The sequence below is a fragment of the Megalops cyprinoides genome, chromosome 8 (genome assembly GCF_013368585.1).
Source record: "Megalops cyprinoides isolate fMegCyp1 chromosome 8, fMegCyp1.pri, whole genome shotgun sequence".
Classification (NCBI taxonomy): Eukaryota; Metazoa; Chordata; class Actinopteri; order Elopiformes; family Megalopidae; genus Megalops; species Megalops cyprinoides.
In genome coordinates, this window is record NC_050590.1 from 27,535,504 (window position 1) to 27,553,198 (window position 17,695).

General features: G+C 43.1%; 1 protein-coding gene across 8 annotated transcripts in view; it reads left to right on the forward strand.

Annotated features, from left to right (window-relative positions):
* The window catches only part of ppfibp2b (PPFIA binding protein 2b), a 53,313-nt gene that overhangs the window by 25,286 nt on the left and 10,332 nt on the right, over window positions 1–17,695 (forward strand). For 3 of the 8 annotated variants that reach the window (XM_036534569.1, XM_036534572.1, XM_036534570.1), the window contains 8 exons: window positions 3,591–3,677; window positions 4,772–4,885; window positions 8,298–8,429; window positions 11,949–12,140; window positions 12,708–12,800; window positions 15,097–15,208; window positions 16,516–16,548; window positions 17,487–17,548. In XM_036534569.1, the coding sequence (XP_036390462.1) occupies window positions 3,591–3,677; window positions 4,772–4,885; window positions 8,298–8,429; window positions 11,949–12,140; window positions 12,708–12,800; window positions 15,097–15,208; window positions 16,516–16,548; window positions 17,487–17,548 (825 nt within the window). Of the gene's footprint in view, window positions 1–544; window positions 608–3,590; window positions 3,678–4,771; window positions 4,886–8,297; window positions 8,430–11,948; window positions 12,141–12,707; window positions 12,801–15,096; window positions 15,209–16,515; window positions 16,549–17,486; window positions 17,549–17,695 lie in introns of those variants that run through there. The other 5 variants (XM_036534575.1, XM_036534571.1, XM_036534573.1 and 2 more) reach the window with 4 other exon arrangements.

The following is a 17,695-nucleotide window of genomic DNA, read 5'->3' on the forward strand; positions in this document are numbered from 1 at the left end:
CCCCTCCCTCCACCCTCCCCACAAGCACGGCATCTTTTCGCCATGAGAAGAAAGTGTATCTTGGAATGTTTTCCCCCTTCTCCTCTCCCCACAGAAATCACCTTTAAGGCTGTTAAGTTTGGACTTGTATAGAGAAGACTTTAAGTTAATAAGAGCACCTCCTTGAAAGAGAGAGAGAGAGGGGGAGAGAGAGAGAGAGAGAGAGAGAGAGAGAAAGAGGGAGAGAAGCCAGCTGGCATGATTTGTGTTCTAAGGCTGAGGGCTGATATTACAGCCTGTCGCTCAGCTTTGTGTTGTAGAATGCTTCGAACCAGATGCTCACAGTCTGGGACCAGATGACACTTTCTGTCGCAGGGTTTTTACAGTTGCCACCCTACGTCAGCAGGGAATAGGGACAGAGCCGGGGCGAGGGGGCAACAATCTGCACAATACACCAAGAAGAGTCCTCTCCAAGGAGCACTGCGAAACAGCAGCACTCTGCTTCTGCAGCACTTCATCCTATGCCAGGAAAAGTTACTCTAGACTTTGGGGAAGGCTGAAGCAACGATGGGCCTACAGCATGGATAGTGATATTGATTTTTACAAGCATTTCACTTGGCTCAAAAAGGTAAGCATGATTTTCCTGAGGTATATATTTTTTATACTGTACTCTCTTTTTCCAGGTATTTTTCTGGATGGTATGTTTTTACAGAAATATGACTTGATCTGGGTCTAGAGTCTAGTTTTTAGGCAAGGGAATATGGGACAAAGATCATCCGTGTGTCTTGTGAGACTCTTGTTTTCAATGGAAAGAAAATGTAAATCCCCATTCATTTTGTATAGTCGTATTCCTTGGTTTTGGACTACTGTAAATGTGAAGGTGTACTCCTCAGAGTCTAGCTTATACAATGTGTATGTGAGTTGATAGATGGGGGGTGCCATGCTGAACTATTAATGTTAATGTTAAAGTAACTGAAAGTGTTGCAGCTGAAGTAGGAGGTGTAGTGCTGTAATCACTCATTATGTTTGCTATCTGGTAGCATCCCTACTAAACAAGTTTAACCATCCTAGAACGTTAAAGAAAAAATGACTGTGGAAACATAGACTGTAGAAACATGTATAGATAGAGCCCTGAGAAGAACAAACAAAGCTTAAGCTGTTTTCCGATGTATCTGCACATTATGAAGTTTTTGTTTAAAAGTGCATGAGGAAAATCAGTCAAAAAGTCAAAAGTCAACTCTGAAAAAATGGCATTTAAAAGGCAAGTAGTGTCCAAGCAACAGTATTTCTCATGGTTTTTGTGACTATTTGGGAGCTTGAAACAAGCTAAAGGAATGATGGTAACTGGGATATGTGACAGGTATTTAGAGGAGGTCAAGGGGTTTGACCGTGGCGCCAGAAGAGGGGAGGGTGCAACAGAAGCCATTTCACACAAATTATCTTCCAGAATTGTATTGTGGAAAAACATAGCACTGTTAGTGAAGGTGATCAGATTCATTTAATTTTCCCTTTTCCTTGTTGTTCTGGTCTCAGTTACTGACTGAATGGATCCTAACTTTGATCTGTCACCGGCTGTGATTGAGTATTACAAACTACTGCACAGTCAGAAGGAAATAGCATTCTACTTTCTCATTCATTAGTCACAAATTTTTGACAGTCACACCTGATAATTATGGTTATTTTTTTTCCTTCTCTTTTAGAGTGTATGCCTTTAAGAGTCTTCAAACAGTCTGTGCCTCGTGAAGCAAGGGAAATTCCATTGCTTGTGGGTTGCCTTGCATCAGAAAAAAGGGGCCTCTATGGTTTCTATAAATTGCTTCTCTTAACAGTCCATGTCAATGCTCACAGTGCCCTGTGAGGGAGCAGCATTGTCAGAGGCTTGCAAATGTTTCAAAAGGGGAGAGAAAATAGGAACTCCTGAAACTGGTAATCTAATGAAGGCCTTGATTAGATTTATGTGTCATTGCAAAGAACTGCATTTAGTTTATGGTCCACTGCTACCCATTATGCCTTTTCATGCTGTTAAGAACTGTACCTAGTCTGTTTTCTGGTGAATTCCAGTAACTCAGAGGAATTTCCCAATGGAGTTTACATCACAAAGTCAAGTTAAATTTATTCTTGTCATTGATTGTTTATTCTGTAAAACCTAAATCCGCGACAACTGAACTGCAGCTTCAGAGAAAAAGGAAGAGTTCAAACCCCATCGTGCAGTCCTTCACCTGATGTGACCTCTGGGCAGTTAAAGATGGTATAATGACACAGCTCCAAAGCCAATGCATAAAAATTACAGCTACCACTTCTGTATTGTCTCGTCATTCAAGAACTGTATAACATTAGAAATTTCATGGTAGTCCTGTGGGTTGCTGCATGAAGTCTGATGGATTTCTACTCCACGCAACTGGGTGACAGAGTAGTGGGGAGTTTTACACAGTGATAGTGGAAACAGTGTGGTAGACTCTATTGGTGAGAGTAAATAGCATTTTTTTAAACCCTGTGAAAACAGCCCATTGGTATGGACACCCCGTCAGGAGATTACACAGGACCTTTCAAATCACCCTCTGGAGCTACATGGCCATGGATTTATAAACCACTTGGTGCAACCCAAGCAATATTTGAAAATTAAGCAGTTGGGGGTTTTTTTGCGGCTCTAAATACATAGTGCTGCGAGGAAGCCATTGGCTCAGCTGAGCAGCCTTGGCTCTATTATGTTTTCAAAAGCACCTTTATTGCAACTGTCACAGCAAAGCCACAGCGCGGAACATTGCAGAGATAAAGCATTATGAGAGGTATCCCATCAAGACAAAGCCCCCGCAAGTCTAGCAGTGACAAGTGACATTTTTAATCTCGCCGGCAATGACAGATCGTTTCCCCCGTCTTAAAAGGAATGATTGCATGTGACAGCAGCATTTCATAGCCACTGCAGAGAAAACTGCTGACAGACTAAACCCATTTCTGTGATAAGACATCGCAGGCATTTTGCACAACAGCTATTATGACACATTTTACTTTAGTAAACATGAGGCCCTCTTGTCAGCAGTCTGGGTATTATATAATTTTGGTTTTGAAAGGTTGACAGCACACAGCCACTTTTTTCGAAGTTTGTCTCCATCTGTGGTCACAGGTATCTCAGCATTCTGCATTACTGTCACACTAATTAATTGTTCCTGTTTGTGCCCAAGGCAGCCAGCAGGGCATTGCTACATGCTTCCATGATGAAAGCATCAAGTTAAAATGTAAAAATAAATGTAAATGTCACCTTATTACTTTAGGTTAGCAAAACCTATGGTTTGTCTTCATCATGATTTGTTAATTTACTCAAAGTTTGAATGCTAAAGCCCTTTGCACGTTGCTGAGAAGCCCACCCTGAGTCTTTAAATAAGACATTTAGGACAAGATTAAAAATGTTAAACTCATACTGAATTCCAGGCTTATTAGATTGCTGGTCTTGGTGGATAAGGGCCATCTACAAGTCTATATGCTCTCACTTCAAATACACATTAATTTGACAAAAATGCCATAGACAGAAACACTCTTGGCTGCTTTAGGGCTGCTTTAATCCTCTTGCCTACTCTTATTGTCAAGTGTTTCTTCCTCTCCTTCTTTCACTACAGGTAAACCTTCGGTCCCCAGTGAACAATGAGACTTATCAAGAACGTCTGGCACGTTTAGAGGGTGACAAAGAGTCACTGGTTCTCCAGGTGAGCCCCCAGGCATGGCTACATTGCCATTGTGTGTCTTTTGTTGCTGGGGGGTGGAGGTTGGGAGGATAGTAAACCTGCTGCAGGTAGCTCTTGTTTTTATTCAGTGCTGCTGAGGTCACCTCAGTTGAGTGTGAGCACGCTATGAAGAACAGGGCCATCTGATGCCTCTGTTCACTGGACCAGGTGCCTCTGCTGCCCTGCCAAATATAAACAGGCGATCCTATGTCACAGTCATGTAGAAGGGGGGCAGGCGCAAAGGGTGGGTTTTACACAGTACATGGCTTACTCGGTTTCAGTTACACACACGACAACTGTAATTATGATTCAAATGTGGTTTCCTAATGTTTACACTGCATATCTGACGTGTGATTTGTCATCTTGCCCAACGTTTAATTTTGGGGCTGTCTAACCGGAGGTTTGATCTCTATGTAGACCTACTGTAATCTAAATGGTTCAAGTGTTTTTATTTTGGTTTCTGGTTAAATTCTCAGATTTAAAGTAATATGTGCCTGGAGGGAGGTGGTGGTGGTGGTGGTGGGGGGGTGTTGTCTATCGCTGCTCTCAGTCATGTTATGGCTTGCTGCACGCACATAATCTCTAGATCAGGCCTGTCTGCAGTCAGGTGCCAATGCCAGCCTTTTGTACACAGCAGCACATTCCAGGCTCTCAGAGAAACTCAGCTGATTGGTGGGGCCAGCCTCAGGCTTAGTAACTGTTAAGCTGATTGGCTGCAGGCTTTTCCAAAGGTGGTGTGCTTTCCCTTTTACCTGCTTTTTACAAGGTTGACCAGTGCAGATGATTTTTCAAAGGACACAGAAGAACTTTCTCACCTCCTAAATCACCTCATAGCTTTCTGAACTATGTCAAGGCGAGGTTTACAGAAAATAATTAGTTAGCAGTGCAGTTGTTTTCCTCCGGTGAATAGTTTGGATGTTTGTCAGAAAGAACAGAAAAGTTACTGTAGAAAAAAACTGCACTAACTGAGCGAGTGCATTGCTGGAGGAATTAGCACATTTCCCAAGTCGGGCTCCACAAGGGTATGTGAGGGGGCAGGGTACCTGCTTGCTGAGTGTGTCCCTCTCACTGGGCAGGTGAGTGTGCTCACAGACCAGGTCGAGGCCCAAGGGGAAAAGATCAGAGACCTGGAGAGCTCCCTGGATGAGCACCACCACAAGCTCAACTCTACTGAGGAAATGCTGCAGCAGGTAAGAGCTTCACCTTTAAAAATCCATCCAGTTTTCTGGATTAATAGCAAACAGTTACTTATTTAAAGGCTTGAATAAACAAGGCATTGCTTTGTTGGGATTTTTTTTTAGATAAAGTAAGTTTTTAAAAATAAGTCCAACGGCATTCTGTGCATAAAAAGGGGAAGTCTGTTGCTTCTTTTGGTTTCATTTTGGTCAAAGTCTAGGTTGCCTCTTTATTGAGTCTGTGATAATGTAAGATGTACTTTGGTGTGTAATGTTTGAGTTACTATTTAGCACCATGCACTAGGATCCAGCTGCTTGTTAGTACCCTGGCATACTGACACACCAAAAGTACTATGCAGGTGTTACACGCATGGCACATACTTACGTCATACAGACTGCACATCACTGTTACTAAAACAAGTCTTTCATTCATGCTAAGCAGACACATGCAATGCATGTGGTCATGTAGAATATATGAGAGATATTTTCCAGTACATGTAGCAACCAGTTTAATTTTCCTACAGCAGTCACGAGGTGACTCTCCACACAGCGATTGTCACGTTTTTTATTTATTTATTTTTTTTATTTATTTCACAGACCCCCCATACACACACCTCGCCATATCAGCATGCATTTTTACATACAAATGCAAGGTGAAGTGAATGGGACCTACCTTTGGCAGCACAGTGAAACACAACCCCTAAAACAAAGTCCATATAGTTCCTAAAGGTTCCTTGTAATGAACCTGTACCTATCTATGCCAGCTCCCTCCCGTGAGTGAAATGCTTTCTGTGCCCGTTCTGGCTGTGTCTGCACTGTAGCTGAATGTTAGATGGGACAGGCAGAGAAGCAGCATGCACACCTCTCAGCAGTTATCTGGTTGAGGGTGCAGAGACAAATTCAAAGCCCTCTGTGGGTTTTATGGCCAAAGGACATTATTTCATTGTTTTCAGTTAGTGTTGGCTATGCTGGTGGATGGATTATCTCAAAGGTTTGCCCACCGACAAGCATGGCTCTGTCCTAGCTTTATTGATGTTACTTTTTTTTTGGTCTGAGCAAGAGCTGGGGGACGAGATGCCTGTATGTCTGTGAGCTGATTTTCAACAGAGATCTTCGCTCAGGTTCCTGTCTATAGAGCCAGTGTGGTGCTATGGTTTGATTCCACTTGCTGTGTGCAGGGCACAGTTACACAACACATCCGGGGGGGTGGGGGGAGGCGGAGGCGACGACATCTCAAAGCAAAGAGGGGCAACACTAAAGAGTCTAGTGCAGAGTGTCATTAACACCATTATGCTATTGTGCCATTCTGAGCTATTTGCTGAAGGTTTCCACATAAGAGACATGTGTTAATGTGCTCTCAGGCATTATTAAGGACTTAATGGGATCAGGTCAAAAAGCATATGTGAGCAGATATGGCAAATATTGACTTTCTCACAGTGGAGTGCAGTTTTGAACCACAGGAATTTATGATACTGTTGCATATCCTTGTGAAATATGGGGGAGTGGCATAATCAGCCTCAAATGAGTGGCTCACATAACAATCTCAGTGAATATGAAGTTGGCAAAACTGTTAATGATAATAATGTGCTTGGGTATTGTTAAGTTGGTAATTTACATTTGCACAAGAAGGAAAATCATGCTGCCTCAGAAAGAAGTGCAAAAAGATCTCATTCAGTAAATGGTTTGAATAACATGTAAAATTCACTTTAGGTAAATAGGCAAAAGATACTTTGCTTAAAAATGCTTTAAAATAATCAAATATCAAAATTGCATGTTCTGCCATGTAAAAATTGTTCTTGGTTCAAATACAGCAATCAGTCCACTCAGCTGTACATGTCCCCTGGCCCATAGTTGACAGCAACTGACAAGCCCACTGCCAAACAATATACTCTGTCTGTGTTCACATGTTGCATACTATACAATTACTCCTGGAAATTTGCTTTGTGATTTCAACAGCCCTTTATTGCTTTTTCTGTTTGCGGGCCCCATTTTTCTGTAACAGCCAGCTAGGCGTCAAAAGGTTTGAGTCACTCCCCTAGGCCTGCTGCGGGAGTCTCTGAAATTAACTAGGACTGTGCCCACTTGCTTCCTTGTCATAAGATAAAATGTGTAATGCTTAGCATGATCTGGGAGAAATAAATTCCCACAGAATGCAGCAGCCGCAGAGTGCACTGCTTGGGTCATACATCATAGGAGGGAATTCTTCACTGGAATTCCTTAACATTACCTTGACAACCAAAATATTTGGGGGGGATGGTTATTTTCCAAGGGAAGAGGATGAGTACAGCGCAAGTTTGGATCTTGTGCTGGCTCCTGGTATTCTACCAGGCTGGGCAGGTGGAAGCAGTCTCGAGGTTTGCACCTTTAATTGTCAGGCAGTGTCGGACACACCTCCTGCTCTGACAGAGTTCCTATTTCAAAAGCATTAGGGTGCACAGCCAAACCCTCTAGCCGCATCACTTCACTGTGAGCAAGCTAGGAGTCTGAAAGGCATATTTTCCCATCAATGACAGCCTCCAGCTCAGAGTATGAGAGTTTACAACTTGTGTCCAGACCTGTAGGCTAGCTGAGTGAAAGGATCACTGCTGCATCCCACAGAGTGGAAGTCAAGGTAGGATAAGATAGCTTGCTGTAAAAAAATGTTCATTCTTTGTGGGGACAGGGAGTGCTTTTTAACAGCTTCATTTGCATTGCTGTTTTCCTGGACAGACGACTTTCAAACCACTTTTAAATGTCTGTTTGATCTTGACAACTATGTTTTTGTATGAAGCAACAGTCATGCCAAGTTTAAAAATTTAATTACAAGCCATAACTATCCTGAAGGATTACATTTTAGTGTATTTTCCTTTGCATACAGCAAATATGTGGTTTGGCACTCAACTGCAGTTTTTTTTTTCCGATGACAGCCTTAATATCTTCCATATGCAGTCCTTCTAAAGCTCTTATAATTCTGCATTTAAAATTCAGTGACATTCAGGACTGCTGCTCCAAGTGCAGAGTTGTGCTTGCCGTGAACGATTCCATAGGTCGGTGTGGATGGGCACTCAGTGAGAGTGACTGAGGGTGTGGATGGTGTGGAGAAACAGCAGTGGCGATGGCAAGCAGCCCTCACGTGAAACAAAAGCCTCCCCAATCCGCCCACAAGACGCGTTTCCCCTGTGCCATGGCTCCCTTGTCCCTGTGTGATTTTACCAGGCTGAGAGGAATCCAGAGTACGTCCTACAGCCGGGCTCCTGCTCACATGCCAGCGACAGAGAGAATAAAAATAGAACTCACAGCCGTGTATATTTAGCCATAGTAGATCCTGCCTGAAATGTTGGTTTGAGGGGACTCTGTGCCCAGTGGAGCGGGTCGACGCTGAGCCACACTGTCTTTTGTGTTGCGTGTGTGTGTGTGTGTTACGTGTGTGTGCGTGTGGGTGCTGCAGGAGCTGCTGAGTCGAACGGCGCTGGAGACTCAGAAACTGGATCTCATGGATGAGGTTTCCTACCTGAAACTGAAGCTGGTGGGCATGGAGGAGGAGCAGAACGATGGCGAGGACAAGCAGCACAAAGCAGAGGTACGAACTGGGGAAATTGGAGGGGAGGGTCATCTCACCCTATGCCCACAGGGCTTTACTTCTTCAACAGCCCACCCTCCCATGACAATGGGATAGAGGACCATTTTATTTACTATACCCTTGGAGGGGAAAGTTGAACTTCAGTTCACTCTGTGTCTATTGCCCAAGCCCTGTACCCTGTTCCTGGTAGGACCCACCTTTGATGTGTGCTTCTTGTAAGATAAAACCAGAGTGGAATGACAGGAGCGCGCACAGTTGCAAGGGTCTTGTCAGCAGCTGGCCAGTTTGTCCCATAAACAGGACTGTTTGTAACATTTCTCTGTTAATGTTTCACCTGTTCTCTGTGTAACAGAGATGATTCCTCACATGGTTTGATTGGGTTGATGTTCACACCAGAACAATTGGTTGCGAGTTTTTGCCTATGAAGTCAGTGACACAGGAGGGACCATGTGTGTAGAGCCCAATGAACTTCTGTTAGCCTGCCTCTCATGCTAACTTGAAATGCATCTATGCAACAACTTTGTGACAACATTTTGTACCATACACTATATGGGTATAGTTGATGCCATTAATATTTTAAAAGCGGGCTTACTAACATTGAGATGCAATATTTTAACTTCCAGATTTATTTGTTTATTTATTTAATCTATGTACAGTCATCCTCTGGGCATACAGCTGTTGCTTCACTTGTATTAACCTGACCCCATTCATTAAGCTAGGAGGTGGGTGTTTGAAGCCCCTTTGTACTGTGTGTTTGATCTGCTGGGGAGTGCTCCTGGCTTCAGACTACTATAAACCCCACTCCGAGAGAGACACCTGACCACTGGTCTGTCTGTGAGACTGGCCACCCACAAGTCTGTATTTACCCTCCTTTATGGCCTTCCCCCACCAGTGTCCCTTGACTGCTAGATTTCTGTCATATAGTTAATCCTATGATCAGACTAAAATAAATCCAAAATCCTTACCTAATAAAACCGTAATAAATCTTCTGAAATGTCACCCCTGGATTTTTTATGGTTGTTTGAAAAAATAAAAAAAACCCTGTTGAAAAACCGTTATTTGAACACACATTTATAAATCAGAATTTTAAGGACCATTTATTTAATTGAGTGGACATACAATAACTAACCATTATTGTCTCTGATCATAGCATGAACTATGTTGCTGAAAAGTAGCAGTTGAGATGCAAATGTGTTAGGAAGTGCTTTTTTCCCCTCATAATATTTAATACACAATATTGTTCTTGCTGTGGGCAAAGAGTCCGACTGGGGGTTTAGACCGAATGCCCCTCTGTGTCATGTACTTGATATGTCCACATAAACCTTTTCCCTTGGGATTGAGTTTTAGACCATTCTTCTTGATCATTTTTTGAGTGAAACCCTTGGTGACATGTTTCAAATGAAAGCAGGAATACATGAAAATTACTGCTATTCTTGTTAGGGAATAATAAAAGCAAACTCCTCATACAGCATGTAATTGCATTGTGTTTCAGTACAGTTCTATGGAATTGTAGACACCTGAAGGGAGATTAAAAACTTCAATATCAGTTGTTTCCGTTACAGCTTCATCCTGCTTCCTAACAGCAGTCATTGTGAGGTTCATGTTATTGTTGGAAGAAATGCGGTAAATGAGGAGGTTGTTTTGAGGCAAGCCACAGTGGGGGACTGCTCCTTGTGAGATCGGATTGCTGTGTAATCACAGTCAATCGTGTAAACATGCAAACACAGCCTGCAAGCTGTACACAAACACACTGATTCCAAAGTGAGATTGCTGATGAAAGCAGTGAGTTTCCCTGTGTCATGATGAAAACACTGTTGTTGGGTCTTACAAACACCCTGTGTCTACCCCTGAAAAAACTGGTCTTTTGCCTTGAACCATTATTCTGAAATGGCAGACAGGTCTAAAAAGCAGAGAAATATGTTGTCTCTTGTAGGTCTTTAACAGGACCATCTCTGTCTCCCTGTGTGGCTATCGCATTCACTGGAGCCCCACTGTGTTTGTGGACTGGGTGTTGTTTAAAGAGGCATGATTTACTGTAGAGGGTGCAGAGAGGCTGATGTAGCACACAGACCCCCGCCCCAGTGGGGTAGACGTGGAGGGGGGTATGGGGACTGATAAGCCAAGCCGGAAATTGCCAGAAATACATATGTGTCTGAGCTGAAATGATAGGCAGGGATGGGTAGCTTTCCTGAAAGAGAAATGGCAACTTGCAAAGGCACTTGGCCGATTAATGCCCAGTTCCACAAAACGCAAGTGCAGCATTAGAGAAATGCCTTGTTAAGTGTTGTTAGGTTAAGTTAAGTGTTAACTTATGGGGAATGCTTGATAGTAATCATTTTTGTCTACAAAAAACATGAGGCCTGTTTTGTGGAGTTTAAGACAGGACAGGGGGCATGCAATCCCATTAGAGACACAAGAAAGGAGTTAACTAAGGGAAGGTCTTAGGTTGTCAAGTAATGCACACAGGCAGGAGGGTCATTCGTTCCTCCCCTCCCCCCTTCCCCATAAATCCAGCCTGTCTGGAGAAGCCCACGTGGGTTTGCGCCGCTGTGGTAACCAAAGCCGCCCTGCATTTGTTAGGTCAACAAACACTGTTCCCATCTGAGACAGCTGCAGGGATCCATTCAGTGATAAAGAATGGCAGAAATCCGCTTCAAACATTCCATAGACACACACACTTTCACTGAGGAAATCACTCCTTCCAGAGCCATCAAACATGCAGCTATTTATAGGTGTGACCACGTTCCTTATCATCCAGCATGCCATCAACAGAGAATATCATCAAACTTCCTGTGCCTGCAGGCCACACATTTCTGTCTGTGTGTATCTTCTTTCACTGTGTTTTTATTCCATATGTGTAGTTGAGTACTGTTAACTTAGTCCAAATGAATGCCACATGCTCTCTACAAAGTAACTGAGTTCCCTCATTCATTTATGTCCCAAATTAATTTATGTCGCAAATGAATGAACATCTAAAGCACCTTAATTTCTCTGAATCTGAGGATCTTGTGTTATTAGGCTTGAGCTCACAATTGGGGACAACTAAAGGCTAAGTCTTGACTGTTCTCAGATTAACCCTGGAAAGCAGAGCAGTCCTCTGGCAACCAGGCAAACATCTTCACGTTGGCACTTCTCAAACTTGCAAAGTAGGTCAGTGGTTTGTTTACTCTGGCTGCCAGTGACTGTTCCACAGTATGGGACGATATATCTTGCTCGGAACAGACAGTGCTGTTTTTCAAGTATGACCAAGGTACACTGCTGTAATAAATAAAATGACATTTAATGTTTGCTCGTCAGATAGAGACCACTTCAATACAGGATACAACACTCAGACATATGAGAAATTTACAGCTCCTCTTTCTCTCTCTACCACCCACCCAAACACACACACACAAACACACAAAAGACATGTTCATAATCTTTTACAATAAACAACTTTTTATGTCTTGTAGATTCATATTTCTTTTGCCTGGTTTCACATTGTTCATTTCTTTGTATCTGTCTCTTTCCCTTCCCCAGTGTGTAGTAAATCTGATTAGTGAGCTCCAGGAGCAGATGTGTAAGTTTCAACAGGAGATCAGTACCAGAATCCAGGAGAAAAAGGCCCTGGAGAAGCAGGCCGATGCTAGCTCTTTGGAGCCCCACGAGAGCCCAGATGCAGGCCTCGGCAGCTCCGACACTGAGGACTGCTATCGCTGTAGAGAAGACAACGTAGGGCCTCCCCCTTCTACCCAACCAGATACCCGCCTTTCCCCATTGTGGAAACCTATGCTCTGACATTAACAGCTTGCCTACAGTGCACCTTCGCGCTATGGTTTCACCAGGGGCATATAATATACAAGGAAGTGGGAGTGGCATGGTTTTGATGGGTGCTGACTGCATCGTATTTTGGTGTCAACTCTCGGGGGGATAAGTCCTTTTACTGGTGTGGTGTGTTTGCATGAGAGTGGCTCCTTAACACTGGCTAATCTCTCCACAGGGGCAACTTGTGTGTTGATGGCTTAAGCACCTCATTTGTCACCAAACACATACTATAACAACCAAACACAGAGCCCTCCTCATCCAATGACTGCCCCACCTCTATGATGTGGCCTTCACTTGGCATAGTGTGTGTCCTTTCTGAGGGTCCTGAGCCATAACATATAGGCCTGGGTGAACAGCCACTGCACTGCCCCCAATCTCATGTCCAACAGTCACATTTTGATTAGAGTTTTATTAGATCTGTATATCTTTGGAAACACAGAAGGAGAGAGTGACATCTTTCTCTCTTGTTAACAGGGTCTGCTGCAGGAATTAAGATTGCTGAAGAATAAAGTGGATGAGCTAGAAGGGGAGAAATCCCAGTATGAGAGAAAGCTCAAGGCCACAAAGGTAAAAAAAAAAAAAAGCTCACTGTGACCTCTATCAGTCTATCAATCATGTAAATCTACATTAGGTTATTTTCTTTTTGTCTGTTTATTTGCACTTCCCCAAAGTACTAATTATTTAATCTTTTCTGTTTGCTTGGTTTAATCTGTCATCACAACACCCAAATTAATTTCTCTGTAAACTGAAAATGTTCACTTTTAATTCTGGAGCTGCTTGTTAATTTTCTGATTTCGGAAAGCCTGCCTCCTTTTGCTGTCCCTCTTTGGCGACATGAGTTGGAGGTGATTTGTGTTCCTTTCTTTCAGCTTATGTTCCATTACTCTGGCTTTCTCTCCCTCCAGCTCTCTATCTCTTACTCTCTCCATGTCTGTTACCAGTCGCTAATGACCAAGCTCTCTAGCCTGAAGCTCACAGTAGAGCACATGCAGGTAGAGAGGCAGCACTGGGAGGAGCGGTGCAGGACGGCTCAGGTGCCCCACCTTCCCCTAAACCCCTCACCCCACCCCCCACACTGACACACAGTGGTCCAGCCCTTCCCCAGCCCCCCATCTCACTCCTTCCTCCTTCTCCTCTTCCTCCTCCTCTGTTTCATTTCAATCCTGCTGTTGTGGAATCTCATTCATCCAATCACATGCAGCTGTACCTGCGGAGGTTTATAGGTGGCGTGCAGTGTGACAGAAATAGTGTTGTGAAAAGTGTGCACGTTCTGCACCATTGAAGTCCAAATAACTTTTTTTATGCAGAGGCCTGGGCCATTTTAAGAACTTGTTCCACACAAACTGAGTCTTACAGCTCAGACCCAGGCTTCACTGGAATAGGTTGGGTTTCATTGTTCAGTGTCTTGCTCACCTCACTATTGTGGCACTGTTTAGTGGCTCATGAGGCACCAATGAGGTGCTCAGATGACATCAGTGGAGATGCACCTATTTTCCAATCGGCTTTTGTTCTGCTGTTTTGCACTGTGGGACTTGTAACATACACTTGCCTGCAACCAATAGCTATCAGAGGTTTGTGTTCATCTTGCTTCAGTGCTCCTGCATGAGCATACAGGGTGCTGCAAAGAGGCTATAATGGCATACAATTGCCTATTTCACATTGGATGAATAGAGAAAACAAACAAAATATTAATATATGTAATATATAATATACATGGACATAAATGTATATTGCAATATTATGTTATGCTTTTCCCATGAAAGGCTCACTTCTAGATACAGTGGTATCTTGAAAGAGAACAAGCATTCGCTTGATGCTGACTGAGTGAGACAGCTCTCTGTAACCCCCAGTGTTTCCAGACCAAGAAATACTGTGCATGCTTGAATAAGTAGCTGTTGTTTTACATGTAATTTTCTCCAAAAAGAGGAAGAAAAACAATCCAAGCTTCAGAACAGCAGAGAATCCATATGTCTGTCTCTGCCCTGTGTGCAATCATACTGATTGCCAAGAAAGCCACAAGAGAAACAACGGTGAATGGTCATCTTTATTTTACATTAGTGCAATTCTGGCCTCCTCTTCGGTCAGTGAGCATCTCCCACACGCGTCAAATAGGGAACACGGCATGCAGTGACAGAGTTGTGTATATTCGATTAAGTGCTGAAATGCAGGTTCACCTTTCAGACATATGGTCATATTCAATTGGTTAAGTGAGGTTCCTTATCGTGCATGTGTTCCATTTTATCTAACCACAAGTCAGAGTGCAGCATTTTGTGGCATTACTCAGTCCTCTGTTCTACATTGTATCTCTTCACTACCCTGAGTTCCCATCTCCTGAATTCATGTCTAACACTGTGCAGTGTTAGGACTGAATGCTATTGTTCATCATGATGGTGGAGTAAAATTCAAACGTGTCATACAAAGTGTCACAGAGGTTATTATGTCACTCTGATTTCCAGCATTACAATTGCTGGGTCTGTTCATGGCCAACCAAGTATACAGCTGTAATTACCCCTAAACACCACCTACAATGAAGGAGCTAACATGGAGTTGTGACCAGGATACTCAATACTTGTTTGGTACTGAGATTATTTTACCACAGTTCCTAAACAGGAGCTCTATGGCAATAGTCTAGCTTTGAATTTTGTTCCACATAATTCATTTTAGGTAAATCATCCTTTTCTTACTGTTATCTTAAAAAGTGGTGCTGTATGAAAAAAGAAGAAAGAAAACTGCTTAATAAAATTGTACGGGATTATATTTTTAAGAAAGAAGAAGTAAATTGTTTTAAAAATGTGCTTTGGTTACTTTTGTACCACCAATATGTAACACAGTATCCAGACTAACTGTGTATATACTTCTACAGGCTGAGATTGCTGAGCTACAGCAACTTCTGGCTGCAAAAGATGCTGAAATTGAGAGTTTGCAGAGTCAGCTCTTATCCAGAGGTCCTGTGTCTAAAGACACCGCCGAAAGAGGTAACACTGAAGTCAACAACATTAGCCAGTGCATAATGTGCTACACTGGGTGGAAATCTACACTGGGTGGAATCCACAGGTCTTTGGTTGATGGCCTCACTTACCAACCATACATGACGCTGTGTGTCAAGCATCTGGTGACAACCATGCACTAAACTGAGACAAGTATGCAAAGACCTACCTTAATTATGTTGCTTAGTGTCCCACTTGTCCCTTACATGAGAAAAGCCTACCTACTGTGCACTGGCTGAGCATGTGAATCACTAGCTGCTTCTGATTGCTCTGCCTTTATCAATATATTATCTCTGTTTAAAGCACATTTGTCACCAGAGGTGTTGTCAGGCTTAACATTTGGCTGGTAAGTGTAGCCCCCTTTTCACTGTAGAACTGGAACCTGTCTGGTGCATTTGGCTTAGGGTCTATGCCAGTTCAGCCTTACTTACAGGCAGGCTCTGGGCACTGCAGTTGGTGAGCTATGTAATGTACACTACATTCTGTGTGAAGACAAACACTAAAGGAATCCATCACCATCTACGATCACAGCAAGCAACATAGAGAGAAAAAATTAATATGAAGTCTCCTAGTTCATCAGAAAAAAAAAACTCAGGCCTGAACTGCAACATCCATCACTTCAGTCTGAGTACATGTCAGTGTTTGGTGTGATGTCATGTGCTGCAGCTCTGGCTGCAGGGTATGTAACAGAAAAGCAATTGTCCTGTACTAGGTCAGCCAGATTTCCAGCTCATGCTAATCTGGTTCCAGCTTTACAGTATAAAAGTGGTGCCAGTCACTCCTGGACTTTCTCCTCAGTACTGAAATGCCAGCTCATATTTGCCATTGCAGTGCCATTGGCATATTTGACTCACTGACTTAGAATTACAAGTGGTGGCCATATTGACGCTTGCCACTGCTTTATGAGCCATGCATCATTAACACTGTTCTGCAGACAGAACATAGAAAATGACATTCACAGAGTCACATGGTCTGCCATCCTGCAGCTCATTAGCCATGTTCCTATACATCGCTGAGATGAGTCTCCCTGATTTGGCCATGTTAAGAGCATGTTTTGAAGGGAAAAGAAAATGATCACAATGAGAAGGAGACAAATGTCAATCAGTGATGACCTTTAGACCTTTGAATTCACTGTATACAGAGGGCTAGATTACTGTCTTTTTGTATATTACTGAATCCACGCCAGAGATCCACCAGAGTTCTGCCTGTTTTTTGACGTGTGCTGAAAATGGTGCCTAACAGTGACTTTCCACCTCCTCTGATGTCTCTTTATCCCTGCTACACCCCCACCATAGAGGAGCTATATAGGAGAAGGCTGAAAGACAAACGTAAGCCCTTGGAATCTCTAGTGCCTCTAACACAGCGCTCTGCTCACACCCCATCCACCCCACCCCCTCCAAATGGCCGCCTTTCCGTTGCGCTGTCTGATCCACTCCAGCATGCTGTCGTGTCTGCCACGCTCATTTCATCCACCTGCAGCTGCACAGACCGAGGCATCCATCAGGAGTCAGAAGCGTGTCTGACAAATCGCACATTAGTGGGCTCTCTTCATCCCAAGACAGGATTCTAGTAATTCTGTGATCTCCTGTTAATTAAAAGGCCCACATTTATGCAAGGGCTATACTAAACCTGAAGTAGCATTTCCAAGAATTCAGTGACCCAGCCCCCTCTTGCATCTATTTGGTTTTTCTGTTTTGGTCGTCAGCTTTAATTCACCAAGGCCCTGTCCTAGCCAGTACTGTAGGTTTTCTAAAAGATGGTACTACAGTTGTACACAGTCACTGTGTTATTCTGTCACATAACTTAGTGGCTTCTATAGTCAGCAAAGAAGAGGGAGGCTCAAGGAGCAAGCACGTGATTGGCTCTCAGAACCCAGACACTTGGACAAAGACATGAGCCTTGCAGTCCTCTAATGTTCCAGTGTGAGATCATGGTACATACCAGAGCTCCAAAAACTGGAGAGATCATGCAGCACGGCTCACTTTTTCCCCTGTCTGTGCACACAGTCTGGTCGTGTCCATGTCCCTGTATGTGAGTGCTTCCAGACTGCTCTCTTCTTTTCAGCAAAGGATACAAACTCTTGCCATTTAAACATCATAGATGTTTGCATGACTGCCCTGAGCAGGGTAGACAGGTTTCCAATCCATGTGATTCAAAAAGGTTTAAATCCTTACATGACTTGAAAAATATGCCAATAAGGACCAAAGGCGGCCATTTTAGCTGAGAAGGTAATGCACTGCCTACTAACAGATCTCTGTCTTTTCAGATCAGGAACTGCAAAGGCTCAAAATGGGAATGGAGTCATTGTTAGTAGCAAATGATGAAAAGGTATGTGAAAAACACATATATTTAATATGATTGCACTGTGTATTTATGCTCTGTATTGAATAAATTCATTGATCAAGTACATAAATAATTCATACTAAGGTTTGATAAGGAAAGATAAGAAGAGATGTAGGACTGACAGAGTTTAAA